This window comes from Sapajus apella, unplaced genomic scaffold (genome assembly GCF_009761245.1).
Source record: "Sapajus apella isolate SASKATOON/1434 unplaced genomic scaffold, GSC_monkey_1.0 scaffold24, whole genome shotgun sequence".
Lineage (NCBI taxonomy): Eukaryota > Metazoa > Chordata > Mammalia > Primates > Cebidae > Sapajus > Sapajus apella.
The window spans coordinates 20,177,257-20,195,885 of record NW_022436964.1 but is presented as its reverse complement, the minus strand read 5'-3'; the positions used below and the strand labels follow the sequence as shown (position 1 = coordinate 20,195,885).

At 39.8% G+C, this 18,629-nt stretch overlaps 1 protein-coding gene across 1 annotated transcript in view; it reads left to right on the top strand.

The window, feature by feature from the left end:
• The window catches only part of GLIS3 (GLIS family zinc finger 3), a 486,336-nt gene that overhangs the window by 403,637 nt on the left and 64,070 nt on the right, over positions 1 to 18,629 (top strand). The window contains exon 7 of the mRNA XM_032291036.1: positions 12,422 to 12,566. Coding sequence (XP_032146927.1) covers positions 12,422 to 12,566 — 145 coding nt within the window. The remainder of the gene's footprint in view (positions 1 to 12,421; positions 12,567 to 18,629) is intronic.

Sequence of the window (18,629 nt, the reverse complement as noted above, 5' to 3'; positions counted from 1 at the left end):
AAACTAAGTTGACTGTTGAGTATAGAACGGATGGGAGAGGAAAAAAGCAAGTGTTCTCCATTGAAACAACAGCCTTCAACTTTTAGAAGTAGGTACTTTTACAATTGTCCAAACACTCATGCACATGAAAATCAGCCTTAAATCTTCTTCACTCAATCTGTTGTAATTAAATGAAAGGCAGAAAAAAATGAGATCCACTGACTTTTATAGTGAGTCCCTCCCCACACTTCCTAAGCTGTAACATAGGCAGGAGCGGTAGTCAGAAATCAATTTAAGGGAAGACAATACGGAGCTGGTAAGATGGACGGGGGATGTAATTACTAGATAGCTGGCTGCTTTAATTAAACCTTGAGAATACTTGAATAGAAAGAAAAATGCTACACTTGAATGGATGGGATGGAATGTGTGTGGTCACATTAGTGCAATGAACTAGTGTCAGAGGAATTTATGAAGCTGTGATAAAAGTAAACCCTTCATCTTGCTTTGAGTCTTCACAACCCCATAACCAGGCCCCAAAGGGTGAAGGGGGATGTTTTTCATGGCAAAGTGAAATTCCATATTAACATTTCTCTGTTTTTCTAAAAAAAGAATGCATTCTTCAGTTTAGTCATCTGCTTTTAAGACATGCCTCTGAATGAAGCTTGAATTCGCCTTTGACTGTGTCATTTGTGTATCATTTTCCAGTTAGAAAAATAAATGTAAGACTCTCAGTGTGAGTTTTAGAAAAATATTGACTTAGGAAGAAAATTATGTTTTCACAAATGTAACAATGCAAAAATTACAAGTTGCATGCCTTTCTGATTTCAACATCCTTTTGAACCTCAGCTCCTCAACTCTGTCCAGCATAGCTAGATAGTGGGACAGATTTTGGTATTAGGACATCTAGATGAAGTTCTCAGAGTGCTCTAAAAACATTTTGTTGTTGGTTCTGGTTTCTAGTATGTTTTAGTCTCTTCCAAGAGGATGAACACTGGCTGCATTATCCTGAGATAGAATAATTCCATGGCTCTATGTATCCTCGAAAACTGTGCTCGTATCTTGATTAGGACACTGGTGGGGACTCCAGTTCTAAGGCTAAGCGAGACCCCAGTGTGTTACTAACAAAGGTCTCACTCTTAATGAATATAATAGCCTTTTCTTGAGTAAAAAAGAAAATTAATTATATGCAACAAGAGCCATTGTCCTTCGGTCACCACACGTAATTCTGTTATAAACCTATGGAGCTAATGTTATCACTCCATTGTGCAAAGGTTCTGAAATCTTGAGAGGTTATCTTGCCAAAGGCTACATAGCAGTAAGTGGCAGAGCTGTGATATGAACCTGTAGCTATTTGACCCCAAAGTCTCCATCCATTTCCCCTTGCCATGTTGCCACACTATGGCTTACAAAAGGAAGAAGCTGATAAAGAAAGAGGAAATGTATCCCCTAAAAATGGGTGGGAGAAAAAGGAAAACAGGAGTGCATGCTATGGAGTGTTAACAGTGCTCCTACACTGAATGTTAGTAAAAATTATAATAGAAATGGCAGCAGGTGTTTAACATTGATTATATAACATGTATTGGTGAAATGCTTTCTTATCTATTTGTGATCCCTAACAGCAGCCTTATAAATTAGGTGCCATTATTATCCACATCATACAAAGAAAACTAAGCTAAAGTGATGTTAAACATCTTTCTCATAATTGTCCAACAGTTTGTTAGTAAGGATACAAAAGTTCAAATCCATTTGTGATCCATAGTGTGGATAAGCTATTATAAGTGGTTACTAATGACTTAGTGTAATTCATAGGGTGGAGACAATTTTTTTTATACAACTCACTTTGGGGTAGACATTTAACATCATCCTTAACGCCAGTGAATGTTTTAATTAAGTTTTCACAGGCACTAAAGAAGGATACACGGTAGCCCACTGAGTGCTTGACTTGAATGATATGTAGCCAAGAAGAGGTTCTGTACCACTCAACAGCAATGCAGCTTTAGAAAGGTAGCTTCTTCCTAGGATAAAGAGCCATCGGACACAAAGAGCATAGCATCTGGAAAAAGATCTAAGGATTTTACTGATGATGAGCTTTGTTCATGCCACACTGTAAACTCTGCGAGAGCAAGGAATTTCACTTGTCTTATGCACCACTTTATCTCCTGAGCCCAGCGTAGTTGGGGTACATGGTACAGAATCTAGAAATATGTGCTGAATGAATGAACAAATGAAGGAAACAACATGGATTTTAAAAAGCTATGACTATTTTAGGTTGTATGAATAGAGACAGAAAGGCTAGAATAAGGGATGTGTTTGTTCTGTTGTATTCTGTTCTGGTCAGACAGCTGGTTAACTCTATTAATATTTGGATGTCATTTACACGTAGGCCATTGAGCCTCAGTATATAGAGTAATTAAGGTGCTGAATGGAATAACATGCTATATGAGAGAGCAGGGACTAATGGTTTAGTAAATGACTTCTGTGTTCCAAGCATAGTATTAGATGCTTTCTGTATCTCTCTTTTTTTTTTTTTTTTTTTTTTTTTTGAGACTGAGTCTCGCTCTGTTGCCCAGGCTGGAGTGCAATGGCATGATCTCGGCTCACTGCAACCTCCACCTCCTGGGTTCAAGCGATTCTCCTGCCTCAGCTTCCTGAGTAGCTGGAACTACAGGTGCATGCCACCACACCTGACTAATTTTTGTGTTGTTAGTAGAGACAGGTTTTCACTGTTGGTCAGGCTGGTCTCGAACTCCTGACCTCGTGATCCTCTGACCTCGTGATCCTTTGGCCTCAGCCTTCCAAAGTGCTGGGGTTACAGACATAAGCCACTGCGCCTGGCTGCTTTCTCCATCTTATCTGATTTAGTTCTCAAAACAAGCAAGATCTCTACTGGTATTATCCTTATTTTACATAAGGAAAACTATACTCAGGAAATTGAATATACTTGCCCAGTATCACACAATAGTTGAACTAAAAGCCCCAAGCTCTTTCTAACTAAGTGTCCTCTTGTCTATATAAAAAACTTGGCCTGCTTGTAATTTCAGCACCTTGGGAGGCTGAAGTGGGAAGACTGCTTGAGCCCAGGAGTTTGAGAGTAGCCTGAGCAACATGGTGAGACCCTGTCTCTAAAAAAAATTGGTTTTTAATTAGCTAGATGTGGTGGCCCATGCCTGTGGTCTCAGCTACTTGGGAAGCTGAAGCAGGAGGATTGCTTGAACCCCCAGGAGACTGAGGCTGCAGTGAGTCATGTTCATGTCACCGCACTCCATCCTGGGTGACACAACAAGACTGTCTCAAAATAAATAAATAACAAAACAAAATTTTTTTTAGTCTGGAGAAAAATCTGCTAACAGGGAAGGGACAATAAAGAAGCTAAACCATGGCCCCTTCCATGGCTGAAATTCTGTAATACTACAGCGTTTTGAAGCTTCTCAAATACTAAAACACTGAAAAAGTAGACTATGAGCAGTTAATCTGTGTGGTCTAGGGGATGAGGGGAGGAATAAACCCCAGGGGTGTGGATCTATAGTTGGCAGATCATAGTTCAACTTGAGGCAAAACTTTTTAAATGATGAGATCTGTTTAGCAATGGAGGGTGCTTAGTGGTAAGGAAGGAAGTTCCCTGTCATCAAAAGGATTTAGACACAGGCTGAACTGCTACCATGGTATGCAGTAGTGCTGTGCATTTCATTACTATTAATTTAAATTTAAATTAATTAAAACTAAATGAAATTAAAATTCCTGAGTTGCATAAGCCACATTTCGAATGCTCATTAATCACATGTGGCCAGTGGCTACCAATTAGTGCAGTGCAGATGCTTTCCAACATCACAGAAATTTCAGTTGTATAGACTTGCTGCAGAGTTGGTGGGTAAGAATTTTGTGCCCTAATTCCTTTTTGCTCTGAAATTCTATGTTTCTTTGAACAATTTCCATAAATCCTCATTTTTTTTACCAAATAATTAGTTTTATTGTCTCCTACTGGCACTGATTTTTCAGGATCTTAGTGAGATATACCCCAGCAAGTGTACCCATTCATATATTTTGGAATGTTCATTCATCAGCTATGGATAAAATTTTGGGCCTTTGGAGTCACTGCTAACCAAATAGGTATCCCCTATACAGATGTTCAGAGCACCGAGTTGGTCGTTTATGTTCTCGAAAAGATTTCTTCCCATGCCATTTCTCTAACTCTTCACTCTCATTTCTATTTGCAAATTGGTCCTCTTTGCAAATTGGTCATTCCTAAAGGAAGTGAATTTAACAGCAGATTGTTGGAGATTAATTACCTATCATATGCCAAAGCCACTTCCTATATGTCAGTGCTAAGGAATCCCCCAGAGATGGAATTCTTAGATTCAACTGAAAATTAATTGTGATTAATATAATAGGTTAATTCATTGTAATTATTTTTAAGCCTTTTGGCAACGAGTTAATTCCCCAAGATCTACGTTGCTTGAAGTGTCATAGAGAACACTTGATAAGAATGTTCTGGTAATAAACCTTAACCCTCTGGGAAAAAAATCCTACTCATCTTTCCTTCTGGCTTAATTTCTTCAGAAACATATTTTGGTGGCACTTGATTTCTGGAGAACAAAGGGATCCCTACAAGGTGATGCATAAACACGCATGGCTCAGATGGACTGTGCTCATTGGAGAAAGGGAAAACAAAAGTCCTCTGTGCCTCGTTTTCTTTGGAAGTATGTCTCGCTTCAGACCAACAGAATGCGTTTGCTCCTAGAATAAAATCTAATGGAACTGAAAATCGAAGATTCTGAGCCTTTTTCCCTTTCCTAATTATTTCCACTTGACTCACTTAATCTTGGATGATTATTCAATCATATCTGAAATGAGAAAATGACAGAAGTGAAATTTCCATCTCTTGTTGCAAGAGCTTATAAACATTAACAGAATAGTTCCGTACAAAAAAAAATACAAATCACAATTGATGGTGCCTTGTTTTTATATATTAGGAAAAAAATCCCAGCATTGTTAGGGGAGCAGCTCAAATTTCGGCATGCAGGAACCCTGTCAAACCTTGATAGGTGATTTCACTATTAAGGTTGAAAAACTGTCATTTTAAACAAATATTTCATATTGGGAGATTGTATAAAAACGAAGAAGCCAATTTGTTTACTTGTGCCTGGATAGGTTGGGAAATTGGGCCCTAAAATAATTCCTCGAAGACCAGAATCACCAACATTCAGAGGCTCACAAACTGGTTTCTGAGACTCAGAGTTGTCCAAGTCTATGTCCATGAGCCTTCCTGCAGGTGTATGAATAAAAGGATACAAGCAATTCTAATAGTTTCTGAGGGTCAGAGTAGGACTCAGTATACAAAAAAAAAGTCTTTTTGACTATGGGAACTGTCTAAAGTTGTGGCTAAAAACCAAAATGAGGGCATTGCCCCTTACTATACTGTATCAAGCAGCAAAGTCTGACAAGCTACTTACAGGTTGCTGTTAGGGAAGTCAGGCATAAGATAGAGGTTTGGTCACAGTGACATCTGAAGCCCCTTTCAGTCCTGATTGTTTTGGCAAATTGGGGTCTTATTTTTAATTTAGCCTCCACAATTATGCTTTTGGTATTATCCAGGATGGTTTAGAATACCCCACTTTCATTAAACATCTATTTTCCATACTCCTGGTGTGTGGGCAAAGCAGGTACAAAAGAGAAATGAATGGATGTGATCAGACTATCCTTTTAAGTCCTGCTGATTGTCTCTTGACATTCTTGAACCAAATCAAAGTAAGTTTGGAATGTTTACTAAATTGGCTGCCCCACAAGCCTACTGTGAGCCAAGGATTCAGGTGCATGTAATTTATGAAGGATGTGCTTGCAAGAGAGCTCAGGAGAGGATGGGGGAAGGGGAAAAAGCTAGGCACGGGTGCCAGTTCAGGTGATCTCAGTCTAGCCCAATCCCACAGGGAGCTCCGGAACATAGCATCTCAGCATTTGTCTCGCTTTGAGGCAAAAAAGTACTGTTTAGTTGTGTGTGTGTTTGTGTGTGTGTGTTAGGGATGGAGAATGCTAGACATTGGATCTAAAGTACACGGAAGCTGGGGTACGGACACAGCAAAGCAGAGGGCAGCAGCACATTGCTAATCGAAGGGATCAGAGGGGAGCTGGGCAGAGCATCAGTAGTCTCTCTGCCACATTTATATTACCTGTAATCTTTGAAAATTCTCCCTTAGGAAGGTAAATTAAGAGAGGATCACATTGTCTATTTTAAACATATTCACTCACCAAGAGATTATAGCTTCCTTTGCATAAAGAATTGTGGCTCATTCTTATAAATCCACTTGGCAGTTAGTGATTAAATGATTTACCATGATGCTGGTCCCACACTGCTAGGTGTTGTGGATTTTTAAAAGCTTAAGTGGGAGCCAGCCTGGTCCTCAGGCACTGACCAACACAATTGTGCAGATTAAATTTATAACAGGAAACAAAGTGCACATGTACAATCATAGGAGTGTTGCAAGTGGATTCTGCAGTCCTTCTTGTACCCTGAGAGGCCCAGTGTGAACTGGTCTGGTCAGGGGATGCTTCATTTAGGAGGTGAATCACAAACGGGATCTTGGAGCAGTTACTTAGGAGGAGTAGTATGCTATTCATCCCCTCTGTCCATTCCAGGCAGTAGTATCCCGCGTAGTATGCTGTTCATCCCCCCGTCCATTCCGGGCAGGAGGGATGAACAGCATACTACGTCGGATGTTTGCAGTGAGATAGGCTTTTGTCGGGACCTGGGGAAATACGCATCCATGGTACACCGTACAGTCACAGGATGGAGGCGCTTAATGTCTTAGCCTTTTGGGACTTGTGTGCTAAGCAATATGTGAGGTTATTTGCACCTTGGGAATAGCACCATAAACTCAATTATAGGAGAGTCCATTTGATATCACAGAATGGATTGGTGAGAGAAGAGAGCCTGAGTTGCTATTTGTGGTCCGGCCCCATTGTGCTTTGTGAACCTGCCCTCTCTGTGCAGGTGCCTGCAGGTTCTCTGCCTGATGTCCAGGAGTCATCTCAGTGTTAACACATTCAAAACCAAATTACTGATTTACCTTCAACCTGCAACTTCTCTGTTTTCCTTTGCTGTTCCTCAAGCCAAAACTTACAGCTATGCTCAACTCCTGTCTCTCTCTCACATATTCCACACTAAATTCAGCTCGACCTTCCAAACAGAAACTGACCACGTCTCACCACCTCTGGTTCCCTTAAGCTGCTGGCATTTCTCATCCAGATTGTTGTAATAGCCCCTAACCGGACGCCTGTCCTCCTCCTATTTTCTGCACAGTAATCAGAGTGAATCTTTTATATGATTTAAGAGATTCTCCAAGATACACATCTATATTATGTGTGTGGGAGTGGGGAGAGAGATACTAATTTCAAGAGATTTGTTTATGAGATTATTGGGGTTGACAAGTCAGAAAGTTGTAGGGCAGGCCAGAAACTCTTGGGCAGAAACTGATGCTGTGGTCCACAGGCAGAATTTCTTCTTTTTTTAGTGAAATTTCAGTTTTTTTGCTCTTCAGGTGTTTCACTGATTGGATGAGGCCCACCCAGACTGTAAGAGATAATCTTCTGTTTTTAAAGTCAACTGACTGTAGTAGATGTTAAGCCCATCAACAGAATTCCTTCACAACACAGCAGTCACACACCTAGATGAGTGATTGAATAACTGGATACCAACCAGTTATTTCTGACCCCCCAAGTGCAAAACTGCCTGGGGGTGTTCTAAAGTGGTAAAGAGTATATCATACACCAGTTACCCTGCCCCCGTGGCTCCCTCGTGGAGAACGCTTTCTGGTTTGCCTTTGATCAGTGGTAAGCAAGCACCAGCTGCCTGCCTAGTTTATCTTGGTTCTATGAGAAAACACAGAACACCTGCCCGTTGATAATAATCACCTGTTCAGAGAGGATAAATACGTGGGTCAGCATCTACTCAAGACGCTTAGCTCAGAAGCGTGTAAAGCATGGCGTTAGATGCTGTCTCTCTCTCTCCCGCTTTGCTGTTCTATTTTTGTTTCTTAATACTTTGAGCACTAGATTTCTGTTTTATGAGTATAGTTCTATGCCTACGACTTTTTCTCAGAAATTTTACATAAGGTCTCTAGGCGCGTTTAAGAAGCAATTTCTAGAAACATGCTTGGGTGGGGGTTTCTACAATCAAGCTGGTCTCGGTACTCCATTTTTTTTTTTTTTTTTTAGGGTTTTCCTCAAATCTCTCAAGGTCCTAGTTTTCCCCATCACTTGCTATCTCATCTATGCTTCCGTTTTTTTCTGTAGCACTTGCCCCTTTCTTTATAATTTAGCTTACTATGTTCTGCTTTCTCTCGAATGGAAATTTCTCTGAAGTCTTTTTAGATTGCTGTTGTATTTCTGGCCCCTAGAACGGTGCCTGGTATGGGGTTGAGGCCTAAGAAATATTTGATAAAGGAATGAGAAGGACAAAGTGGCACAGAACCTCCCTGGCCCCAATGGAGTGTGATTAGGGCAGAAAAGCTGAGTGATTTCAGGAACATGGTTCACATAATACGACGTGAACAAAGGTTCTTGGTGCCGTGTAACACAGCAGTCCTTTGAAAGAAATGAATTGACTCTGGCTTCAGATTCCACTTTTTTTCTTCAAAAAGCAGTTGAGACTTTAAGGGCAAGTCCTTTGCTCTCTGATAAGAGCATGTAATCTAGATTGAAAATTTTTAACCTTTTATTCCTGTGAAAATCCAAACTTTTTAAGACATGAGCCTCATTTAACCGCTTTTTATCATGAGGTCTGAAGAAAGTCATGTGTTACAGGAAAGCTAAGAATTATTTTGTGTGTATGGCCCTGGGCTTAATGGTTGCTCCTCACTGGAGGTAACATTACACTTTAAAGTTCCAGATGTCTCAAGGAGGCTTCTTAGAAAACTGTCAAGATAGTTTACAGTGACGAGCTACAAAACGTGACAGGCTCATCCCTGCATGAGTTGGAATTTGCCTTCCCAGTATCTCTAAGTCCAATGACTTGCATACATTCCTAGCACTTGGACATACTCTCTCCTCGTGTGGCTTTACCTAGTAACTGCTAACTAGAGTTCCAAAGTCACAGCTTCAGAAAGATCTTTATTAGTCACAGCTAATAAAGGAAAATGAGAAGGTTTCTGTTCTCACGTGAAAAAATGCTAGGTTTTTATAATTCCTTGTTTCCACCGTTCATTTCCTCTTTCCATCACCAGAAAAATCTTAGGTTCTCATCAAAATTTTTATAGAGACTGATATTTCGAAAGGTGTAATCCCGAGACCAATAGAAGCATCTTCACCTGGGAACTTACCAATGCTTGGCAGACTTACTGAATTGGCAGCTTTGGGGTGGGGCACTGCAGGTGATTCTGATGCACTCCCAAGATTGGGAACCACGGGTAAAGACCCTCACTGCTGCAATTGAAAAATTTCCCTCTTCTTTATTCCTAATGGCTAAGATGTTGGTAAAATATTCATTATACAATTTTATATTAGTTGGGCTTCTTATTCCAAATATAAAACTATTGAGAGACCAGCCTCCCAAGAGATTTCTGCTATGTGCCTCCTGCCTCACCCTTTAGATAATTCCTGTACTAGAGAATGCTTAACAATCTTAAGGGGCCTGAAAGTCCCTTTCCTGGTCCGAAGATCTGGGCGGGATACTACACTTACATATGACGATTGCATTTCTATGCATTTGGCTCTCTGGGAAATTGTACATAAAGTCCCTAGGCATGTTCAACTTAAGCACTTTGTAGAATCATGCCTAATCCCAAAGAAAACCAAATTAACTCTCATCATAAAGTTGTATGGAATCGCACTGTTGGAAAACAAGAATATTTAGTGAAATGACGAAAGAACTACCAGCCTTTGACGCCAGGAGTAACCCTAGCCGTGAAATTCCTTGCAAAGACCTCATTGGTACTGATAACTGTAAAACCCTAGAGCAGTTGGTAATAGAAAGCAGAGAAGCATCCATGTCTGCCCTTAGTAAAACATGTGGACCCCAGATCATTTTAATGATGGAACATAAATTAAAAGTGATCGCCAGAACTCATTCCAAGCCTTTTTTTCCCCCCCTAGTGTTTCTTAAACAGCATGTGTTATATTTATTTCAATACTAACCTATCTTCCAAAAGTCCTGATTAGAGTTAGGCACTAACAGTCCTGGTCAGATTCTGATGTGCCACAGCTGAGGAAATCATAACAGTCATGTCTCGGTCCCTACCTGTTAAATGTACCTTCTGTGTATTTAGGGTCACTGTGCCATGTTCATATTCTTGGGCTAAAACCAGGACGTGTATTTGTTTCTTTATGAAGCTTTGAGATTCAAGAAATCATTCTCTCTAAATAGTAACTTATTGCTGTATGTCGGTTTCTTTCTGATCAGAATTTGGTCACCGTCATTGCCGGTGGTGTGCTAGTAATGTTTAACAACCAGCTCTTTAGATGAAAAAGCCTGTTGGTAGAATTGCCAGTTTCCATTGGTGCAAATACTTCTATGACCGATTTTGAGCTATCGGTCTGTCGTCATTGCATGGAAAGTTTGGAAAAGATGCACCCCAGATTGGTCAGCTTCAGAACATTATTGGAATATAGAAAACTTGGAAAGCAAAAGAAAAGGTTTTTTAAAAAAATCATACTGCTACTGAAAGCAAAAATCAGTTTTAATGTTCAATCACATTACTTTCTGATTTTAGCTATGTATTATAACTGTCATTTTGTATAACTTTTGCTTTTGTGTTCATGAATATTTTAATGATTGCATAATACTCTATCAAATTGATGTGAAAGCATTGGTTAGCCCTACTTGGGGACATTTAAGACATTTTAAGTCGCTATACCAAATCGGAAAATGTTATAAATGCTATTTTATATATTTGTATATATTGAGGAGGCACAAATCTTTAACATTTCTACTTAAGACAAGTTCTAGAATCATTTCGATTATGGACCTTGAAAAAATATTCTCATATACCCTCTAGACTGTTTATACCAGTATTCACTCCTATGAACAGTGTTTAACAATGTCTCTCGCTGTACTTTCACTGCTACCGTTAAGTTTTTGATAACTAAAAATGTTCTAACCTAGCACTTCTTTGCAAGTGTGCCGAACATTTTTCATGTTTATTTTGGTTTCTCTTTTTCTTGAACAGTTTCTGTTCATGTCAAGGCTTTATCCAGTGTTTCCTTCCCATTTCCACCTCCCCACCTCTCATCTCTAGTTTTATCTTCTATTTATCTTCCCCAGGTCCCGGGCTCACCTGCTTGACCCTTCTTTGCACAATATCCAGGCCCACTTCAGGGTAGGCAGGTTTCCCCATAAGTCTGCAGGGCTTATTCCTCACTTCTTTCAAAGCTGCTTATGAATGCCATCTCCAAGAGGCTTTCCTTGATCCCCTGTCTAAAGTTGCCATCCCTTACTCCTACTCATTGTCTCGCTTCTCTGCATTGCTTTTCTCCATAGTATTTATCACCATCTGTGGTTGTACTTTTGTTCATCATCTGCTTCCCCACCTAGAGTCTAACTTTCATAAAAGCAGTCAGTATTCCTAGGGTCTAGAGAAGTATGTAACACTCAATTGCTGAATGCATAAGCATACTCTGTATCTAAAGGTTAGTCTGTATAAAATCAATTTACACACACAAGTTTCAAATACCAAAGATTACCATTTACAATATTTGTAATATATTTCTAGATTGCTTTCAAGGTATTTTTTTGCAGAAGCAGAACGTTAATATTTTTGTCACAACCTCTTCCATGGTGTGTTCTTGCAATCACACTTTAAAAAATGCTTAAGAGATCAGATAACTTTTCACCTAAGTTTATTCTAGCATTTATTTGGCTTTATTTTTTTTTACATGTAACTCATCAATGTATAGGATCTAAATTGTTCTGTTTTTGTTACTTACTGTTGGAGTTCTGTTGCTCTTAATGACGTTGTTTTATCTTTGAATCATGTTCCATAATTAAAAATTTAACGAGTATTTTCCTTTCATGGAAAATCTAGGAGCTAAATCTCAATGGGCATTTCTTAATCATTTCTGGGATGTTTTCATGACAGTGTTTCTATTTTAAAAGCACTTTCCAAGACGGATTAAATCTACTTGAGTTTGTTCTTGTTATCAATACAAGTTCCGATAAGATACAGAGCAAATAAAAGGAAGTATAATAGGAAGTTGAGTTCCCAGAAGTGGAAATATCAAGGACTGAAGTCAAATCCGCCTCTAGCCACATTTTTCCGGAAGCGCTTGCCAGGTGTTATTAGGATTGGAGAACTGACCCTTTTATTGACACTCGGCTAAGCCCTGTGCCTCACCCAGTTGCTGCTTGATAAATTTTTGTGGGTTGAGTTGAACTGATAGAGCATGATGCCTTTCCAAGAAAATAATCCAAGGACCAGCTTTCCTTATCGATGTCTCTTCCGTTTTCTTCTCTCAGTTGCGGTCCAGCACAGAGCTCCATCCAGACCTGCTCACGGATTGCCTAACTGTGCAGCCCCTACAGCCAGCCACTTCCCCTAGAGATGCTGCTGCTGAGGGGACTGTGGGACACTCCCCGGGACCTGGGCCTGACCTGTATTCAGGTAAAGACAGCAAAGGAAGAGCCAGCCACAACTCCTTTAGGCCCTTTGCTCTGCTTAAAGGGAATGCTCACCTGAGAAAAATCCTGTTAAGATCATCTGCTGCTTATCAAAGGGCTGCAGATTGCTCTCCACCCCTTCTGATGCCTGAGCTGGGTTTGGCAGCAGATTGTTTTTCTTCTCATAAATAAAAATAATGCATTACTTCTTTTAGTTCTGGACTTCTGCCAGAAATTCAGTGCACCTAACACTCACAGGTATATTAAATTTACTCCATCTAGACTCAAAGGAAATGTTTCCCCTTAAGCAGGTAGCAGGCTGCATGTGAATTTCTTAATGAAACAGTTGTCATCTTTGTTTTAAAAGGAAGCCCCAGGTCTCTAAGGAAATTTCCACATCAGCAAACCAACTTGTAAGAATGTTTGTTCATGTTTGCCAACCATTGTGGGAAAGGAGATGAAATGGCACTCCCAGACCACCTTCCATCTGCCTAGGTTTGAATAATAGGTGACTATATTTGGAAAATTACATGTATGTAGTAAAAAACAAAACAATATGCAGTAAGTTATTTTTCTTAGCCTGGATTTTTGTGCATTTTCTACTCTGTAATGGTGACACACTTATGCAAACATAATTAGTGATTGTTCTTACATATGGAATGCTCTTACTGTCATGCTATGAAGATGAAAAGATTTACCAGTTCCACATTCCAGACAATGAGAATTTTCTGTTTTCTGTGGGTTGCAGATACCACTCCCATCCCCATCTGATGCCAGGTTTGGCAGCAGACTGTTTTTTTCTTTTTGAAAAGTATGAATAAGCCATTTGAATTTAAAATTTACAGATGCGTTGCAGTGGAATGGGAGAAAGACATGCTTGTATAACTTTTTTAAACTTGACAGTTCTAAATTGACTCAGATGCAGGGGGAAAGGGCAGTAAGCAAGTATTTCAAGAGTCATTTTCCATGACTGAGAACACTTGAAACAGAGGCCCACCTTGTTCAACTTTGCCCAGAATTTCACTTCTCCAGGTAGCTTATCACTGAAAGTGTTCCCTCTCTACTCCTTGCCTTTTTTTTTTAATTCGGATGGAGTCGTGCTCTGTCACCTAGGCTGCAGCACAGTGGCATGATATTTTGGCTTACTGCAACCTCTACCTGCAAGGTTTAAGCAATTCTCCTGGCTCAGCCTACCTAGCAACTTGGATTACAGGTGTGCGCCACCACACACGGCTGATTTTTAGTAGAGACAGGTTTTGCCATGTCGACCAGTCTGGTCTCAAACTCCCAACCTCCCAAAGTGGTGGGATTACAGGCATGAGGGACTGCACCCAGCCCCTACTTTCCTTATTCCGCCTTCCCTCGGGTATAATTTTGCTTTCTAACTTCTTGTCTTTAAAAAAAAAAAAAAAAAAAAAAAAAAAGAATTTTAGTTGACGCACAACAAACCAAGAGGCAGAACCATGCAGGAGAAAAAATTATGAAACAAATTGTAAGCCTGTCTTTTAAAGTTCCAGAAATGTACTTGTTGGAGTGCATATTAACATCTGCAAACCTTTTCCCTAGATCTATGGAAAGAAGCCAAACCATGAAAAATGGAAAAGGTGCAAAAGGAAACTTCATCAGTTAGTTAAATGTAAAATCTGAAGTGTTAAGATAATTTGAAGATTAAGACTTGGCTAAATAGCAAAAGTACTTGGAGTTACTCCCTTTATGTTCTGTTTTACAAAATCAAAAATTTGTTTGTCAGGCACGTCTACCTTTTTAAGTGCTAGTAAATTTATCACAAATATTTTGATGGAAACCCGTTGAGTATGAGCATAGAAAAGGTGGTTAAATTTGGCATTGAACACTAATCTTTCAGAAGCCACAGCGATCGAGAACTTGGGGTGTGAAGTAATGATTTTGTAATGGAAATTGTCAAGTAGATGATGCTTTATACAATTCTAAGGATAGTGTGTATAGCATGAAGATGAACGGGAAAGATGGCAGTAGTGGCACATACAAGGCTTGCACATCTCCTAAGGTGTAGCCTTCCCTCCTTAAAACAAACTTCAGGTTGAAAAGTCAGAGCCTGACTAGAAACGATTACCTGAAGAAGACTTATTTCTGTGAAAGAGTGTCCCAGGTTAAAGCAGCCAAATACTACTTGAGGCCATGCTGAGGGTGACTTTAATAAAATTAAGATATTTACTAGTCTATCCTGAGAATCCCAGGGCTCCCCGACCCTACTCCTGAGCTAACCTAAGAGTAATGTTGTCCACCTAACAGGAAGGCCAAAGCAGCAATGAGCAGGCCTGAATGAAGGACGGCTCATTTGCATTTTTTGCCCGTTTGTTCAAAGGTTCTGTGTTCCAGATAATGCCACAGGCCAGGCCTGTAAATTTAGGTGATTTTAACTGATAATCTAAGAGGAACTGTTTCATAGCCAGTAGATCAAAATGTGAAAGCTGCTTTCAAGCATTGGTACTTGCATAGGTCTTCTGGTGAACACCTGTGATGAACTAATGATGTATAGAAGCTCACAACTTGGTGAGTCTCAGATACCATGGACTCTGTGGACCAGTGGCTGGTCTTGGCAGGGAGTCCATTAACAGTGAATGATGTATGGAAGATGATCTGTCCCATGAGTGCTCACACAAATTATGGCTCCCTCAAACCTAAACTGTACTGCAGATTCAGTAAAACATGACCTTAATAACCTATGCCATGAAGACATTGTAGAGGCCAGTGTGGTTGATTGGAGTCCCACAAACTACTTGGGAACAAACACAGCTGGAACAAAAATCTACAAAAGGAATTTTATAGCTCTTCTCAGGTTATAATATAGTTAGGTTTAGAGCTCAAGTCCTGTTGAATTATCCAAATTTTGAATGTAACCTTAGTTTTTTCAGGGGAAAAAAATAGGTGCTTTGTTCAGATAATAGGAAAATGTAGAAGCAAAAAGACTCTTTTGGAGCAGGATTATTTGAAGTCATGTGTTATTCTCTTCCCTCTACCCTCTTACTGGGAGGTGATGGCTTCTCTATTACAACATTACTTTTTGTAATAAATAGCACCATATAAAATCTATACAGGATTTAACATGAATTTGTGAAAGTTAATATTTCATTTTAATGTAATTTTATGGTATGTTTTAATACGTTTTCTACTTTCTTAAATTGAGTATTTGCTGTCATGGGACAACTCGCAGAGTTGTTAGAAATTTCCTGTAAAAGTGCCTCATATAGTCTGTTCCCCAAAGATGGTAATTAGCGATTTACTAGAGGTCCGAAACAGATTTCCAAGTAGGTTAAACTTCGTTAGAGTTGCGAAGATTAAACACCACAACTATATAGAAGTCTTTAAGAAGGCTTAAGACACAGAGCATTATAAAAATGCATAGCTATTACTTGAGTTAACTTCATAAATCGCTGCTTTGCTTGGAATTCACAAAGGTGAAAGCAGTTCATTTTGGAAAGTGGTGGTGGTCAAAAGGAGGTGGAAACGCAAAGCATGAAAGAAATTTAAAGGGAAACATTTGGCAAAGTGTGAATCATTTTTAAACTATGAAAATCTTTCTCTTTATCTGGATTGTCCACCGGGTTAGATTGGGGAATGCGATGAGGTCTGGAGCATGCCTCCAACTTCTGTTTGTAGGCACTGTTCGTTTTAACCTATTGAGCCCTCCGTAGACCTGAGCCAAACCTTCTGTATGCATCAAATCACCTGGAAACCCTGTGAAAATAGTTTGCTGGGCTCCACCCCCAGTGTTTCTGATTCAGTAGGTCTGAGTGAGTCCCAAGAATCTGAATTTCTGCCAGATGTTTCTAACAAGCTCCCAGGTGACACCACCAGGTGCTGCTTGTCCAAGTGCTGCTGGTCAAATGGTTTTTTACCCTTTGAAAACCATTGCTCTGGATCATAAAATGTAGGAATATGACTTCTGGCAAAACATGACCTGAATTTTGACAGAGAAGTTAGAATTCTACTCTAGTATCTATTTCTGTTTCTCGCTACATAAAACCTATAGGTGGATTTTGCCTGTTACCCCACAGCAGCGTTATAATGGCACTGCTCATATTTTGATTAAGAATAAGATCTTACAGCTACTTAGCTGAAGAAAATGAAGATTCTGATTCCCAGCCAGCACAGGACACATCTGCATGTATGCAGCTAATGTTAATGCCTTTGTATGTTTGCAGGCTGTTGAATTTGGTGCTTCAATTTTTCATATCCACGATTCCCTTGTATTCATGTTGGTTTTTCATGCAAGATTAAGCTGAATTGCTCAGTTTTACAATATGTGCAAGTTTGTGCTGTAAAAATATTTTTGTGGGTGAGCAAAAACAATTCCCTACCTCATTGAGGAGGAGAGGCAAGTAGCAAAGCTGGGCAGCTGTAGCTTTATCCTTATTGGGAAAAGTACTGGTTATTTTTATATTTCTCCCATCAGAAAGCAGAGGATGAGAGAGAGGATCGGGAAAAATAATGGGTACTAGACTTAATACCTGGGCAATGAAATAAGCTTGTGTCATGGGGGTTTGTTGTATAGATTATCTATATAACCTGCACATGTACTCATCAACTTAGAAGTTTAAATGTATATAACTTCGCCAGTAATCAACTGGCATATGAGAAGATGAAAGTTGGCTTTATTATACTTTGAGGTGTACCCAAAGCAGGTCTTAAGGGTGGCAAAATGGAATGCAGGAAGGAATTTCTGGAATGAGAATACTTTTTATGGCTAAGAAGTTATAGACCAGACTGCTGAGTCTAAAGTTCTGACTTTGTGCTTCAACTGAATTTACCTTCCAAGGGAAAAAACATAGGTGGTTATGTCTCTTTCACATGAAGAGTTAAAAGAAAAGCTGTTCATATTCAGGGTGTTTTGTAGCCATAGTGAATTTTCATCTTTTTAATACTTATGGATACTGAAAATGTTAAGATAACAAAGACTCTAAGGGACATTAATGAATTATAACTGGGATATTACTTGCCATATTTTACAGTAATAGCATATTGCAGGCACTGAAGAGAGGATTGTGGAATTTGTTCATTCAACGCAGCTATCGGCACTGTCCCAGGAGACCAGCTTTTATGGTGTCTTCCTCAATATTGTCATAGACTGATCTGCCTTGCTCAGGTGCCCTGGCCATGACTCAATCCATTAATGCTCCCTTCACAGCAGGCATTGATTCATCAGAAGTTGCAGCTGCCTCTTGGAGCCTTAGTTTTTCTACCTAAATTTCCAGGATGCTTTTGCCTTGCTTCCAGAACTCCGTTTCTAGTTGTGACCTGGGTTTGCTCCTGAGACTCCAACCCTGTTCTCTCTAGTGAACTTAGCTGCTCGTGTCCTGTTTCTGCTTTCACTACCCATCAGCTCTGGATTTCAGAGTTGAGTCTTACCCTGAAGTTTCTACTAACACCTAGTCCCACCCTAAGTCAGGGGTCTGTAAGCTTCACTGGAACCTTTTCTTTGGAGATACAGAGAAAGTCTTTTTTTTTTTTTTTTTTTTTTTTTTTTTTTTTTTTTTTTTTTTTTTCCCTGCCTTCTAGGAGTGAGGGGCTGCAGAAAGGGAACTCTCCAGTATTAAAAAGAAAATGGGATAAAGTCTCATCAATGTGCATAGGAATTTGCTCCTCAGGCTGGTTCACTGGGAATGCCTATCAAGCATTTCTGAGAAGTCGATGTACTTGATGAAAGATGCAGTGCATCCGCTACCCTAGATTTTGCGGTTGGGAAATTAATGATCTAGGGTTCATAGTTCTGGAGGACTAAGGCAGTTTGGAGTCATAGCTGTACAGAAAGAATGGACAGTATTGTCTTTTGAGACAGCATCTCATTCTGCCACCCACGCTAGAGTGCAATGGCATGATCATAGCTCACTTCTAACCTTGCACCCCTGGGCTTAAGTGATCTTGCTTCAGCCTTCTGAGTAGCTGAGATTACAGATGTGTGCCACGACACTTGGCTAATAGATTTTTAAAACTATTTTGTGTAGAGACGAGGTCTTGCCGAGGCTTATGTCAAACTCCTGGCCTCAAGTGATCCTCCTGCCTTGGCCTCCCAACGTGCTGACATGAC